Source organism: Neopsephotus bourkii, unplaced genomic scaffold, assembly GCF_033783945.1.
Source record: "Neopsephotus bourkii isolate Nb327-2 ecotype Australia unplaced genomic scaffold, CSIRO-AGI_Nbou_v1 NB_1821, whole genome shotgun sequence".
Classification (NCBI taxonomy): Eukaryota; Metazoa; Chordata; class Aves; order Psittaciformes; family Psittacidae; genus Neopsephotus; species Neopsephotus bourkii.
The window spans coordinates 966,347-981,265 of NW_026902294.1; the positions used below are offsets into that span (position 1 = coordinate 966,347).

At 46.2% G+C, this 14,919-nt stretch overlaps 2 protein-coding genes across 8 annotated transcripts; both read right to left on the reverse strand.

Annotated features, from left to right (window-relative positions):
• Positions 1-654: 654 nt before the first annotated feature.
• HOXB7 (homeobox B7) lies at positions 655-6,184 on the reverse strand. Of its 6 annotated transcripts, none has more exons than XM_061343116.1 (4): positions 6,048-6,184; positions 5,398-5,622; positions 4,405-5,208; positions 655-1,617 (listed from the first exon to the last, which is right to left on the reverse strand). In XM_061343116.1, the coding sequence occupies exons 3-4, from the start codon at positions 4,802-4,804 to the stop codon at positions 1,364-1,366; spliced, it is 654 nt and encodes a 217-aa protein (XP_061199100.1). In that variant the 5' UTR covers positions 4,805-5,208; positions 5,398-5,622; positions 6,048-6,184; the 3' UTR covers positions 655-1,363. The 6 variants fall into 6 exon arrangements, with proteins under 6 accessions (XP_061199100.1, XP_061199102.1, XP_061199103.1 ...); XM_061343118.1 differs by having other exon boundaries at positions 4,405-4,687; positions 5,398-5,625; XM_061343119.1 differs by having other exon boundaries at positions 4,405-4,758; positions 5,398-5,625.
• Positions 6,185-6,317: 133 nt separating this feature from the next.
• Positions 6,318-10,374, reverse strand: HOXB8 (homeobox B8). 2 transcript variants are annotated; one of them, XM_061343112.1, is made up of 2 exons: positions 8,306-10,374; positions 6,318-7,536 (listed from the first exon to the last, which is right to left on the reverse strand). In XM_061343112.1, the coding sequence occupies exons 1-2, from the start codon at positions 8,724-8,726 to the stop codon at positions 7,229-7,231; spliced, it is 729 nt and encodes a 242-aa protein (XP_061199096.1). In that variant the 5' UTR covers positions 8,727-10,374; the 3' UTR covers positions 6,318-7,228. The 2 variants fall into 2 exon arrangements, with proteins under 2 accessions (XP_061199096.1, XP_061199097.1); XM_061343113.1 differs by having other exon boundaries at positions 6,318-7,533; positions 8,306-10,372.
• Between the last annotated feature and the right edge of the window lie 4,545 nt (positions 10,375-14,919).

Sequence of the window (14,919 nt, forward strand, 5' to 3'; positions counted from 1 at the left end):
TTACTGGCAATGTAAATAAAGAGGCGGGAGGGGGAAAGGGAGGCGGAGGATGCGCCCCTGCGCAAGTGCTTAGGTTTACTCTCCTTTTGTTTTGCATTGTTGATTTTTCCTGCCTTTAATTGCTTTAATTTCTTTTATGCGCGCTTTGATGCTAAACACTATTTGGGGCTGATGAAAGAGTTCCAGTCCGCAGGAAAGTAATTGAAGGGCGGAGGGAGAATCGAGACAAAATAAAATCCTATAGGCACGGCGAAATAGATAGAGTTTCTGCAAATTAGTTACGAGAAGAAGAAAATTAAAACCAGGAGCGGAAAGACCATTTGGCCTGATTCTTGCTTCTTTACGTTCGTCTTTTATGCCTTACCTTTTTCAGTCATAGCGCCAGCGCAGTAACAGGGGCAGAAGGGAGACCAATCCACCTTTAGAGCCCCGAATGTCAATTTTATATTACTATATTCGCCAAATCTATCGGAAAGGTACTACAATTTTCCAAGGAGTGACTGTCCTAAAATAAGAGAGAAGTTTAGGATGATAGATGGGGGCATGTATTAATCTAAAAGGTTCTTTTAGTACATTTATTTGAGATGGGAGAAAGCAATTCCAAAAGCCCGTATGTTATTCTAAATAAGAAACCAAGTTAGGAGCCCAACGCGGTTGTGGATTATTGGAGATTTCATTTTTATTTCGAATAATAATAATCACAGACAAAGGGGTAAAAAAAACCCAAAGCAACGCATCGCCATTAAATAATTTGCTACTTTGATATACAACATTTTACGTAGCACAATATTAATTCATCTTCTTTTGTGGTTTTTGTTTTCGTAGAGACTTGAACAACGAAGAAATCCAGGTAAAAATATACACAGAGGAAAGAGCATAGCGGGGAGAAAAGAACCGCGGAGGTTGCAGGGAGAAGGAGTAACCATCATTCCTATTATATACAGGACTCTATACGCTAAGCGGAATTTGCATTCAGACTTTTCAGATCACGTTTTCTAAATTAAAGGTGCTAAACACGACCACGTTACTTCATACCGAAAATACACAGCGAAGTACAAACGGAGCTTTACCAATTACTTGGACTATAGGAAGACTCACATAGAAAAGTGTGTCTATTCTGACTCTAAAGCCACAGGAATAGGTAGATCATCATTCTATTGTACAAAAAAAAAAAAAAAGACTTTCATATAGGTAGTATTTTTTTCAGTGTCATGAAACACAACGTATCATTCCTAGGGTTTTTAATTATTTATGCACTTATCATTTATCTATTTTAATATATAGTCTTTTTTTTCTGTGTGTTTTCCCCCTCTTTCTTTCTCGCGTGGGTTTCCACATTTCCTGCCTCCATCTCTTGCCCTTTTCACTCTTCCTCATCGTCCTCCGCATCTGGTTTCTCCTGGCTGTTGGAGCCGGAGCAGGCAGTTTTATTTTCCTTTTTCCACTTCATGCGCCTGTTCTGGAACCAGATTTTGATCTGTCTCTCGGTGAGACACAGGGCATGGGCGATCTCGATGCGTCTCCTCCTCGTCAGGTACCGGTTGTAGTGGAATTCCTTCTCCAGCTCCAGGGTCTGATACCTGGTATAGGTCTGGCGGCCGCGTTTTCTGTCGGTGCCTGCGAAATAAATGCAGATTCGGATCAGATGGGGCGGTCGGGGGAGATGTTTTGTGGGCTCATGGTCTAGTTTGCTCTCTTACTGCTGCCATTGGGACCCATGGAAGGACAGAGCCCTCGGAGGAACTGTGCAACCTGCGACATCCCTTCTTTGAATTCACAAGACTGATTCCTTCTGCTCGAAGCTTTCCCCTCCATGTTCTCAGGCCCCAAACCACCCCAGCTTTAATTTCCCTTCATCTCGGAAAACCGACCCGTGGTTTCTTTTTGGCGTGTCTCCGAATGAACAGCAAACTTCAGAAAGTTTCCTGCCCTCGGAGCACGGCTCAAACACTCAGCTCCTGCTTTAATTTTCATTTAAACACCACCGATTTTGGCTGGTTGGGGAATAAATATGGAACCGCAGCCGAGCAGAGCCACAGACGCATCTGCTACCTACACAAATCCAACTATTTGTCCTCTCTTAAAGCTGTCATCAGGGTGCCTGCTTGGAAGGTGTGTGATGATCTTAATTATTTCAGGGGATGTTTTGGGCCAGGCAGTGACTTCTGGGGCTCTCAGGGGAGCTGCTACCCCTCTTGCAGGGGTGGTACATGGATGAGAAGCGCCCCAACACTCCCCCCACTCTTCCCCTCACCCCCAGCTGCCTGCAGCAGGGCTTGGAAAGGGCCCAGCTCCTAATTCTCCCTTCCACCAGACATTTCCTGCAGCCTGATTGGAAATAGTTCTACAATATGGTGTTTGTGATCCCGACTCTGTTATATGCAAACGCTACATATCTCTCTAGTATAACATATTCCTTCCTCAAGCAGAGGCGATGGTGAACAGCAGCTCCCGGCCTCTTCTCCACACATTCCACTGGACTCCTCTTCTTCTTCCCTTCTTTTTTTGTTCTTTTTTTTTTTTTTTCCCACCCCTCTTTCTTTTTAAAAAGAAGAAAAGATCCAGTCATTAAAAGGAGAGGGGGGAAAAAAGGCAAAATAGCCAGGCTAGCTGTAAAGTAAAACTGTGCAGGTCGTGGAATGTGGGTTGTAAAATCCGCTGAGGGGAGAGCCATAAACTGCTGCTGAATAGGGATGACAACTCTATCTCTGCTCGCTGATGAAATTCCACAAGCGCGATCGCACAGTGGGCATGAGGCACGGGAGGGGGGGACGACGACCCTTCTTTTACGACTGAGGTCGAGTTTCTCTGGTTTTAGGCTCAGCAGATCCCAGAGTATCCCAGGTTTTTTGAGTGCAGGACCCCACGTTTACCCTGTTTCCTCTCCAGTGTTGACCCTCGCAGTGTCACAGACTAAACGGGGGCGAAGAAGGGGGGGCTTCTTAAATCTAAAGCCAGATAAAAGCAAAGATGAAGTGTTTATGACCAGAAATATTTGGTCTTTGATAAATCCACTGTAAAGCTGCATGAAATATGGAGCAGGTAATGGAAAGAGCTGACCACCAAGTAAGTGTGAGGGTAACTCCTGCCTTTATAAGCTTCTGTACATTGGCTGCTTCGGTGTTTTCTTTTCCCTGGGCTTCGCCGGGAGCCTGGCCCACAACCCCTCACCCCAGGGTCACAAAGACCCGTTCCGAACGAGTCTGGCAGGGCAGAGACGAGGCCGGGACGGCTGAAGCTTAGACTCTCGCCTTCCCATCCGCTCCCAGCTGGGACAGCAGCGCCTTCCACATCCCCCCGCTTGGGATTGCACTCTGGTAAACATCATCACGCGTGCACAAGGACAGAGGCCGGGCTGCTCCGAGCGGGGGGGGTCCCGTCAAGGGGGAACCGGGGGAGACCAAAGCAGAGACCGAGGAGGGAAAGGGGGGGAGCCGGTGCCGCTCCCGTTCGAGGGAAATGGATATTTATTAAACATTAATTGACATTAATACCCTGGGATGGAGCGCTCTGGGGACCGAGACAGAGCGTACGCGTGGGGCATCGTGTCCCTGCGTGGGGCCGCCCCCTCTCCGCTCTCGCGGAGCGCTGCGCGGCCTTCCGCGGGGCTGCGCTGCTCTGCTCACCGGCAGGGCCACACCAAGCACCCAGCGGTCCCCACGGAACGTTTGCACCGCACCCCTCCGCAATGAGGTTTTTCAGGGTGTGACATAGCTAAACATGTTCTCTCCACTATATCCGTGCGTCCATCCTTCCATCCATCCATCCATTCATCCATCCATTCATCCATCCATCCATCCGGATTCCGACCCGAGTGTCACGGTTTTGAGAGCGGGGCTTTTTAATCGCACCGGGAATGATGTGTTGCTGTTCCCGATGGAAACACGCTACAGTTAATTGCAGTGTCCGGGATATTGTGGCTGGGGGAGTGAGGGGAGGGACTGGCAAATGAAGGTTTTGCAGACTAACAGACAACAAAACAGGCTTGCAAGCGCCTCCCATAAATAGTTTCTTTCAGGATCTATATCTACATGGGGGTATCACCATCTCTATCCTGTAAATAGAGGAGAAGAAGGGGCTGGCCATTATTTCTGCAGCTCTGCCTGTCCCCTCTAAGACAAACTGCCTTTTGCATGGCACATACACAGCCCCAGCAACACCAATAAATATTTAAAGCTAAAAGGATGGCTTTATGGTAGGAGGGAGGGGTGGGGGTGGGGTGGGGTGGTCGCTCTCCCCCTCTCTCTTTTGAAGATGCATTTTCAGTGAAACGTCATGAAAGGAGTTGGGGACAATTCCCCCCTCCCCCTCCTCCGCCGCCCCCCCCCCTCCGCACTCCATCAAATAATTTACGCTCCCCCCCCCTTCCCCCGGGCTCCTTTCTTTAGGGTGGCTGGGGCTTACCTGTGCTCCTCATCCAGGGGTAGATGCGGAAGTTACTGTCGCTTTGCAAATCTGAGTCCCTTTGGTCCGTTTTGCTGCAATTCTGCTTGGAGGCATCTCCCGGGCACATCATGGAGAGGTTTTGCTCGAAAGGGGAACAGTGCATGTTGAAGGAGCCGGGCTCCAGGCCGTAACCGGAGGAATACATGCTGGGGGGCTGGGGGTGCACGGCGCTGCCGCTGGAGTACAGCCCGGGCATGGAGGCGGCGAAGGGAGGCGTGGATCCGGCCCCATACCCCGTTCGCTGGGTGTTGGAGGCGAAAGCGCAAGAAGTTTGCTCGGGAAAGACTCCGGATGGGAAAACCGAACTTGCGGCTTGATATTTAGAAAATAAAGCATTCGCATAATACAATGAACTCATAATTTGGCCGGGTGATTTGTAGGTCGGGACGTTTTAGTGTCGGTTTTACGAGGTACCGTGATATATTACGGAATTAGAGTCCAGATTTACACCAAAAGGAGCCTTTTTCCTCCCGGCCCGGTGACGCGCGGGCACGTGGCTCCGGCGGCGCCAATCGCCGCCCGCGCCCTCCTCGGGGGCAAAAAGCTGTAGAGCTGCTGGATTTATAAAATATGATAAATAATTGATGCGATATAAACCCCTCCAAGATCTATGCTGGAAGGGGTGAAATTGTGCTGGAGTCGATAAGCAACCTGTAATCAGTTTTCAGCTCAGACCGAGGGAGAAAGAGAAAAGAGGAGGAGGGGTGGGGGGTTAAAAGCACGTTGCTGATAAACCAGCGTCTCCCTCTCGGTCTCTCTCTGCTGGAGGAAAAGGAAGGGAGCTCTATTTATCCCTTTATTGATCCCGTCTAAAATTCCCTCCTTCGCACCATTTGCCCGGCTCCGAGGTACTTTTTCACAAGACTGTACATAATTCCCTCCCCCGGCTGACCCCTTTGCCCCTCTTCCCCCCCCCCCCCCCAAAAAAAAAGACAAATGTCTCATTGATACCTAATAGTTTAATAGTTTCAGGGCTCTTTTTTTCCCCCAAATGCCATTCAGCTCTATCTGTAATTTATTCCAGTGCCACAGGCTTTGAGCTTCGTATCGAGCTGGCATTTGCTTTTCTTGTTGCGAAAAAGGAGTGTATACAGATCCCTTGTTCGGCGTGTCAGCGGTTCTGCGGGGCTCAATTGCAGTTAGAAGTCAAACCTCACCAGCTGGCTGCTTTGCTTTCTGCTGGAGAAGTAGAGAGAGCTTCCAAAATGAGGGGGTTTTTTTTCCTCTTTTCTTAGGGAGGGTTAGGCAAAAGGCAAAGCTTATATAGGCAGGAGCAGCCACCAGACAATGGGGGCTGTGGACCTGGGGCTGATGCTGTTTCTCCTTTCCCAAGGTTATGTTTCAAGGCGGGGGGTGGGGGGGGGGTGGGAGTGCTGTGCATCCCCACACTCCTCTGCTCCATGGCAGGGCAGCTCCAGGAGCAGAAAACAGCTCAACTGCGCGACTGACACGTCTGTTTTTTTATTGCAAGGGGCTGAGTGGGAGGAAGGGAAAGGAGGACCCGGAGCTGGGCTTCGTCTGGCAGGGCCTGGGGAGGAGGGGAGACGGGGAAAGGAGGAAAGAGAAGGGAGGGGGAAAAGCAGCAAAACAGCAGACGTTACCTTCAGGAAGGATTTCCACAGCCTCCCAACCTGTCACCACCCAGGAGCTCTGCTGGGAAGCACAACAAGAGCAGGAGCCGCCGCCGCTGCGCGCCCCTCCCCGCGGCGCCCGGCCGCAGCCCGGCCGCAGCCCGGCCCCGCGCAGCCCCGGCCAGGGCACAGCAGCCTTTGATGGCCGGGCTGCAGCTCCCACACAATTGACTTTTATTTCCTTTCTATCAAAGTGGTCCTGGAGGAAATGGAGCAGGGTAAAAGAATGATGTCACGGGATTCTCGCTTGTAAACTTTATTGTAACTTTCTTCCGCCGCTTCCAGGTTTAGACAATAGAACAAAGTGATGAAAGAACAACAAAATATATCATTAGTTCCCCCAATAAAGTAATTCACGTATACAGTATACATTCTTTTTCACAGTTAACCTAAAGATCACTTTACAACTTGCTTCACTGTGCGCATGCTAACTAAAGGAGAGAAAAAACGCCTTTTTTTCTTGTATTTTTTCTTTTTTTCTTTTTTCTTTTTTTTTGAAGAGACATTTTAAAAGTGTAAAAAAAAAAAAAAAAGAGAAAAAGAAAATCCCGAACCAAGGCAAAGAACAGAAGCAGGGAAAGCAAAGAGAGAAGAAGAGATAACTATAGCATAAATAGGCAGTTTCATGTTGTTGGGATGTTTGTCTCAATAGCTACCTCCAGTACATACAGATAAACCACAACAAAAAAGGTGGAAATTCAACAAAAATCAAAGAAAAAAGTGCACAAATGTAATTTCACGTAACTTCTATAGCATTGAAAGCTAGGTTAACCAACCCACCCCCCCCGGACAGAAGAGAGAGACAGAGAGAAAGACAGAGAGAGAGAGAAGATTTCACAGTCATGTTTTACATAAGCTATTGCGTTACACTACCACTAGTTAATAACTGGCAAAAGGCAGGAGAGACCTCCCGACCACTTTTGCATACTGTTCATTGTATCAAAGGATAATCAGGGAAGTGGTGCTTACAGCTATATTGTTTTACAGCAATAAAAGGTTTCTTTTTTTCTTTTTTCTTCCCCCCCCCTTTTCTCTTTTCTATGCATTGTTGGTTTTTTTCCCACCCCTTCCTTACATTAACTGCCATTAACGTGGGGCTCGGGGGCTCTGCCACCCCAGCAGCGCTTGCCTTTCAGTCCTTAAAAATCCTTTTATTTCTTGTCCGCCTTCTGTGCTTCCCCTTCCTCGTCCACCTCCTGGGCTCTTTCCATTTTCTGTTTTTCCAGTTCTTCCTGCTCGCATTTGCTGCTGGGAAACTTGTCTTTGTTGTTTTCCTTTTTCCATTTCATCCTCCTGTTCTGGAACCAGATTTTGACCTGCCTTTCTGTCAATCCCAGGGCATGCGAGACCTCGATCCTCCGTTTGCGGGTCAGGTAGGGATTAAATAGAAATTCCTTCTCCAGTTCCAGGGTCTGGTAGCGGCTGTAGGTTTGCCTCCCCCTCCTCCGTCCAGCGGCTGCTGGGGAATTGCAAAGGTTGGGTGGAAGAGGGGAAGAAGAGAAGGAGGTTGAAAGATACATAAACCAGGCTCGGGAATAGGCACACACAGGCTCACACCCGCTCGCACACGCTCACACACACTCACACACGCAGGCACGGGAGGGGGAGGAAGAAAGGACTGGCAGGAGCGAAGTCAGGAAGCGGAGAGGGAGAGGGAAAGGCTCCCGTAGAATATTATACAAGGGAAGATGGTTCTAAAGGAAAAGGGGTGATGGTGGCACGGAAGGGGGGGTCACCCACCAGCCCAGTCCGGGCAGCTTAGCTGAAGCCTGCACTTGCACACTTATTATTACCCCCACCACCGCCACCAGCACAACAACAACAACAGCAGTCTCCGGCTCTTTGGGATGCCGCAAAGAGAGAGAAAAAAAAAAGAGCTGCAGCCCAGGGAGAACCAGCAGCACCACCGAAATCCCAAACCAAATGCAAAACAAAAATGAAGGGGCTTTTTGAGGCTATAAAAGTGCCATAAACTTTAAGGACGCTTCCTTCCACAGAAAGCCAGGCTCGCTCAGCCCCCAGAAGAAAAGGTCTCCTTCAGGGTAATTAAACTATAAAGCAATTTACAAGTGCAAAAGTTTACCCCCATAAAGCAGTAAAATACAGTCACTGGGGAAGAAAAAGGGAGCGAGAGAAAGCGAGCAAGCGAGAGGGGCAGCGAGAAAGCGCGGGGGCCAGCTCTCCGGGCTCGAGAAATGCCTCCTCGGTTCCTTCCCACCTCGCCTCACCTTGCGGGCGCATCCAGGGGAAGAGCTGGGTCGGAGAAGGGCTCTGCTCCGAGCTCTCCGCCTCCTCTCCGAGGCCGCTGGCAGCGAGCTTGCAGTCCGTGTACTGCACCAAGTCCGAGTCCTGGGCGCTGAAGAGGCTCTGCCTTTGCAAGGGGTCGTAGCCATAGAAGTTGCCGGGGTCCCCATGGCACGCCACGGCGCAGGGATTCTGTTGGTAAGGGGAGCTGGAGAGTGAGGATGCTCCGTGGTAGAACTCCTGGATTTGGGTCGGGTGCTGGAAGGTGCCCCCCGTGCTGGGTCCGTACACCACCGTGGGTCTGCCCCCCAGATCCTGAGCGAACCCGCAGTCATAGTAGTTGGGACGTAAGGAGTCCCCGGTTTTGTATTTGGAGAAGAGTGAGTTGACAAAATAAGAGCTCATTTTAATTGAAATAAGAATATTTGTTTGGAGGAGGAAGAAAATTTCACCAAAAAAAAAAAAAAAAGAAAAAAAAAAAAAAGAAGCCAACCAAACCCAGAGCTCGGGAATCTATTAGGAAAAAAAGAACGCGCTAAGATGCAAAGCAACGACACTTTGTGATTTCCAGGAATATAAAAGGAGGATATAATCAAAACTCTAAGCCTGCATGATATTGAATTCCTTCCTCCCCCCCCACCCCTAAAAAAAAAAAAAAGTCGCCACTTAAAGAGTTCTCGCTTTACATTTCCAAGAAGAGATGCCAGTTCATAAACAGTTTTCAGTGATTTACTTCAGCGCAAATGAGTTGTTTCATATTTTGCAGTGTCTTTTCATGATCATTTGCATCTATTACCAAAACCTCATCCTATTGGCTTCTCCTTACTCCACACGGACTCTGCACCGCATGATTGTGAAAGGAAGAGTGTGAGAGAATAAAGAAGGAAAAGCGAGCGAGGGGGAGCGAGAGGGAGAGGGAGCAAGCGAGGGAGCGGAGGGGAAGGGGAAGGAGGTGGGGTGAATATACGGATTAAATATGTTTAACTACCTCCATTAATGAGATATCGCTCGCCTCACAACAAATCACATACCTAGGCCACCCAAAAGATTGATTTTTGGGGAGTGTTGGAAAATTAAAGAGTAGCGCTCGCAGTCGTTAATTTCGAAATTTTAACGAGGCAGTTTTAGCCTTTTTAAATGTCAGGGTCGCTTTGGAAAACTGTAAAAGAACACGATTTAATTGCTACCAGTTTTAAAAGGTCCTATAAATGTAATTGGTATTTTAATACAAGTTATCAAATCATACAGCTTCTTACCCTAAACATATTTTAAAACAAACGAGGTAGTCATATTTAACATTTTAATGATCAATTTCCTTATTATTGATAAAGGTTTAACTATCACATGAAGGGAATTGCATTTGTAATAGCCCCAAAAAAGGCTGTAAACTGTTTAACAAACTATAAAACGCCATAAAGCCGGGGATGTTGTTGTTGTTTATACCGCACTACATAAAAGCCGTTAGGATTTTACGAGTTCGTTCCTCCACTGCAATAAACCAGAGGTTTCGATTGGACCCGTCCGCGTTGCAGCGAGATGTTGAGGTGTCAATATTGAATTCAAATGATCAGAGTTTTCCATGTATAAGGTTGACTTTCCGCCTTTCTTCCCCCCCACCCTTTTCCTCCAGGACTTGGCCAAGATGCGATTGGGGGCGATTGGGACTGGAAGTGTCATGTCGCTTATCGCACCCAGACCAGAACCTTTCTGGTCAGTAGCTGATGGCTGTTCCCTACCTCAACCCCTCCCCAAGAACTTCCTTTTTATTTATTTAATTATTTGTTTCATGATACCCCCAATGAAAACTGGGAGGAGGGGATTGAGGGGGGGAGTGTGGGTGAGAGGCTTTCTATTTTATTGGCATTTGGTAACAACGGAGCAAACTTACCCCTAAGATGCCAACGTTGCAATTTTCCACCATCTAAACACACAGGGGGTAGATTTTGAAATTCATTTATCGCAGTCAGCAAATATTACTGAGACGTATTTCAGCTAATAACGACACAACCCCCCAGCCCAGCGCTGCCCCAGCCTCTCACTATCCCAGGTCTATTTTCCGATCCTTCAACCTTCAATAAGACTTAAAGGCACTCTTTTAAATCTCTATTATTTAATTCCACCGCCCCCCCCTTGCCCTGGGTAGATTTTTGCTGTTTCCCATTTCATCCTTCTGTGCGGTTTTGACACGGGAAAGGTGAATTAAAAGCGGTTTCCTTGCGCCTGCCTTCAACCAAGGGACTACTTTCAACCTCCACAACATGGAAAAGAGGAAAAAGTTGCGGTGTTTCGGTTAGTCTGTCTTGCCAGGGCTTTGGGCGAGAGAATTAAAAATATTGGATTAAAATTGGCAGTGGGAATAGGCAAGGAATTAAGAAAGAGAGAAAGAAAGAGAGTGGGGAAAGAAAGAAAACAAAGATAGTAAAGGAGTAAAACTTTAAAACCATCTTCAGAGAAATAATTTAAGTAAATACGTTTCCTTTATTTTGTGTTGGGATAATTTCAGTCGAGTCTAAGAGCCTTTTCAAGTAATTATTGTTGTTGGAGTACTTGCAGCGGTATAATTAAGGCTTTCCTCCCCTAAAAGACAAGTTGACGTTTTCTTTTTCCCAACACTTTTATTGTCGATTGAGCAGCTTTTGGTTTCGTCTTTGAACATAAACCCCCGAAATGGTGCACACGAGTAAATAGAGCTTCACAGCCTGGCGTGGGGATGCTCGAGTTTTCAAGAAGGGCAAATAAATATAAAAGGAAGAATTGACTAAAGTATTTTTTGAAGAGGAGCTCTCTCCTATGTGTTTTTACTGGCGTACCCCCTTCCATTGAAGTTCGTAAAGTAAAAAATAACAGGAATTCCCTTTCATACGTGGACCCCATGAATGAGGGAGTGAAGTTGTTCTTGGAAGTTAACATTTTTATCAAGTACAGTAGAATTTTATGGTCATGATGTAATGGTAACTCACCAACGCACCAGAAATCAATGGCTGATCTTAAATCATTCCTATACTGTACTCAGATTCCTGATGAAAGGGAAATGTTTCTATTATAAGAAAAAACAAGCGGGGATGTGTGTGTGTGTGCATGTCTCTGAGAGAGAAGATAATTTATAAATACCCAGTGGAGGAAAGATTTATTAGGAATTCATAAGAAAAAAAAAAAAGAAAAAGGAAAAAAATAATAAAAGAACCCCAAACCCTCCTAGATAAACCTGAAGTTTTCCTGCTCTGCCTTTTCCCGAGTGCACAAGGACAGGATCTGTCTTTATTTTCCCCATCTATGCCTGTTTACGTTTCTATTTCATTTTATAGCGTTTAAACAGGGCCTGGAGATGCTTAAGCTCTTAAAACAACACATCGCATCCTGCTCTGTTGTGTGTGTCGGGTTAATTTGTTACATTCTCGTCCAGAATGCTGCTCACCGAGGAACGGGCTTATTTTCTGGTGTGGCTTCCGAAAAAGCATTGATTCAGAAAATACCTGGTTTATATCGGTTTGAAAGAGAATTTGAAACCTTTGCCACAGCTCCTTTCCATGTTATTTGGAGCTGAATTTGCAGCTGAAGGACTGGAACGTCTGAATCATTTTTGTCTTGTAATTTTGAAGAAACAAAGGCCAAAATAAAAGTGAACTAATAGAGTTAAGAGTTTACATCTTGGCTGCTGCATCAGTGGCGTATTTATACGTGTCACAAAAGGCGGTGAGTTAATGGCATTTTGGATTAATTTACTGGGCTTTAGCATTTAAAAATACTTGCAAAGGGAGTTACCAAAAGATGGAGCAACTGTACCCAAAATGACTGGTTCAAATTCCAACAAAAGCATATATTGGGTTTTTTTTTTTTTAGGAGATGACTATGGGTATTAGAGATATAAAAGAAGGAGAAAGCGCAGATCATTCCAATGGCTTAGGTAAAGAGCCAGGGGACAATGTCCTGACTCTGTTTGTGCCTTTCTTCCCGAAACCTTCGAACCTCTTTCCCCATCCTGCAAACGTAAATCTTCGCTTTGGAGATCATGAAGCAACCTCCTGCCTCCACCTGCACCATCAGAAGACAAAACGCGAGGCATTTTTTTCTCCCCTTTAAATGAACATTTAAAATAGATGCATGTCCCGTCTCTCCCTGGATCTCAGCCTCCAGATTAAGTCTCTTTTAAAAATATTTATTTATTTATTTCAGCCTCACATAATTTACCCTCGCAGGGAAAAAAATAGATGTAACCTATAAAATTGGCAAAATAGCGATAATTAACCCTATATTTTATGCCTCGGGATTATTCATGCTCGCCGGCAAACAGCCGTTAATGAGATCAAGGTGTTACGCGGGACAACGCGGCCGAGCGCGGGAGACGCGCGTCTAGCGTGGAGCAAGGGCGCCACCTCGCGGCGCCGTGAGGCGCTGCAGCCTGAGCAGAGGGGCTCAGAGGTTTCCTTGGGGAGGAAGGCAGATAAAGGGGGGTCCCACTCGGACCTGGAGGAATAAAACGAGCCAAAAAGCGAGGGGAGGAGAGGGGGGAAAGAGGGGGAAGAAAAGGAAAAGCAGGTCCCTCCCCCTCGCCCCGCAGCGCTGAAGTTTTCCGCGCGGAAAACTCTGCCATCCAGCCGCTCTGCCCCGCAATAAAAGAGGCAAAATGGGTTCGCTTTTGAAAACCGCTATTGTTTCAAATCCCGAGACTAAACAATTGGTCATTCTGTTCTGCAGGGGGAAAGGCCCGAGCTGTAAACCCATAAAGAGCTTCCCAAGCCCAGACGTCTCGCCAGGGTTTGGAGTGTGGGGGTGCCCCTTGTGTGTGTGTTGTTGTTGTTGTGTGCATGGCTCAGCATTCTGGCAGCCTGGAATTTCTTTAAAGGAAAAAGAAAAAAAAAAAAGGGGGGGGGGGGCGAGAGAAGAAGAAGGGAAAAAAAAAGAACAAAGGGAATGATCCAGAGCGCTGGACTTTCACGGCATCTGCAAGAGAAGAATAAATTAGCAAAAGTCCCTCCCCACCTTTTCTCTCCCTCTCTTCTCCCTCCTCTTTATTTTCGATCTACCCCCTCCCTTAAGGAAAACCCAGAAAATAAAGGGGGGAAAAATAAAGAGGGAAACTTTGCATGTGACTGAAGCAGAAACAAGAGCATTTACACGTTGGGTTTCCCCACATTCCCAAGTCGTTGTAGTAATTTAGGAGTTCCTGAAAGTTTTCTTGCACTGTTTCCTTTACAGCCGTTTAGTTCCTTAACCTTCAGAAATTTATACCCTATAAAGTTTTATAGCGGTCATATTCTTTTATTGCAGCACACTGCACTGAATTTTCCCTTTTTTTTTTTCTTTTTTTATGACAAGTTACTTCCCTTTCTCTCTCTTCCCTCAGTAAGCTCCAAATATCTTCCTTCTTCTTTTGTTTTCTTTTCAGAGCTGCCCCAAAGAAAGGATTTTCTTAAAGGAGTGAAATATTGCCCTTTAGAGCGCCCATTATGTTAAAAATCAGTGGAAGGAGATTTTTGGTTATATTTCTCGCTACCTGTTTCCTGCAGGGCTGAGCAGGTCTTAGGGTTTGTTTGTTTTTTAAATATAGAGATAGAAACACTTCCTAAGCGCTTGTGTTTCTTCATGAGCAATAAAACGTCAAACGAATTCAGAGACGGAATTATAGGAACCTCTCATTGAGCCCTTGGAAAAAGGAACCGCGTGTCAAATCCGAGGTGATGCCACGCAGGGAAAGCGGGGTGGGGTTTCCCGCTGTTTGGTTTGGGTTTCTGATTTTCCTTTAGCAAAGTTTTCCTTGGGCAATGAGGGGAATAAACCAAGGGAAGTCAAATAACGCCAGTGCAACTCCGCGCTCCTGGTCCACTAAGGCTGCAAAGATTAACCCCTCAAAACCAACCAAATAAGCAACCAAGCAAGCAACTACCGGTAAATGCACCCCGAGATTAACGATCTCCAATTTAAAAACCAAAAATCAAATAAAACATGATTAAAAAGGCAGCAAGTTTGTGTGGGAGCGAGTAAGCACTTGCTGCTCCAGGGAAGAATTCTTTCCATATATTTCTGGGCATCCTTTTTTAAAACCTAAGCAAAAATTGATTCTTCTAATACACTTTAACGAGCCACTGAAGAAGGCAGGAAAAGAATGAAAATATTTCTGATTTTTTAGATGAAGCAGTAGAACACAATGACATATCGCTGCTGTTGTTCTAAAATCGATTTTTATTCTGGAGCATTAAACATCTCTGGAAAATACATCCGGGCTGATGCTACAGAAGACAGTTTTTCCAACATTTTTTTTCCTTTAAAGTAAGCATATTTCCTAATAAAATGAACTAACGTTTTAAAATCTATTTTAAAAGAACCTTATATTCGTCTTAAAAATAGCCGCTCTTTACCACAACTCTAAGGAAAGTGAAAAACGTTTCTAAGTCCCAGTGGCCGATGGGTTGCAAACCTCAATTAAGTCACGGATACGCTTCTGAAAAATATAGTAGTGAGGATTTAGGCAAGTCCATGCTCAGTTCGAGATGGGAGGAATATTCCAATTCAGCATGAAGCATTTGAAATTCATCCATCCTTGAGAAGAAGCAAATCAAACGGAAAGATCTGACTGCTCAGCTTAAACCCAGCGAAAAAC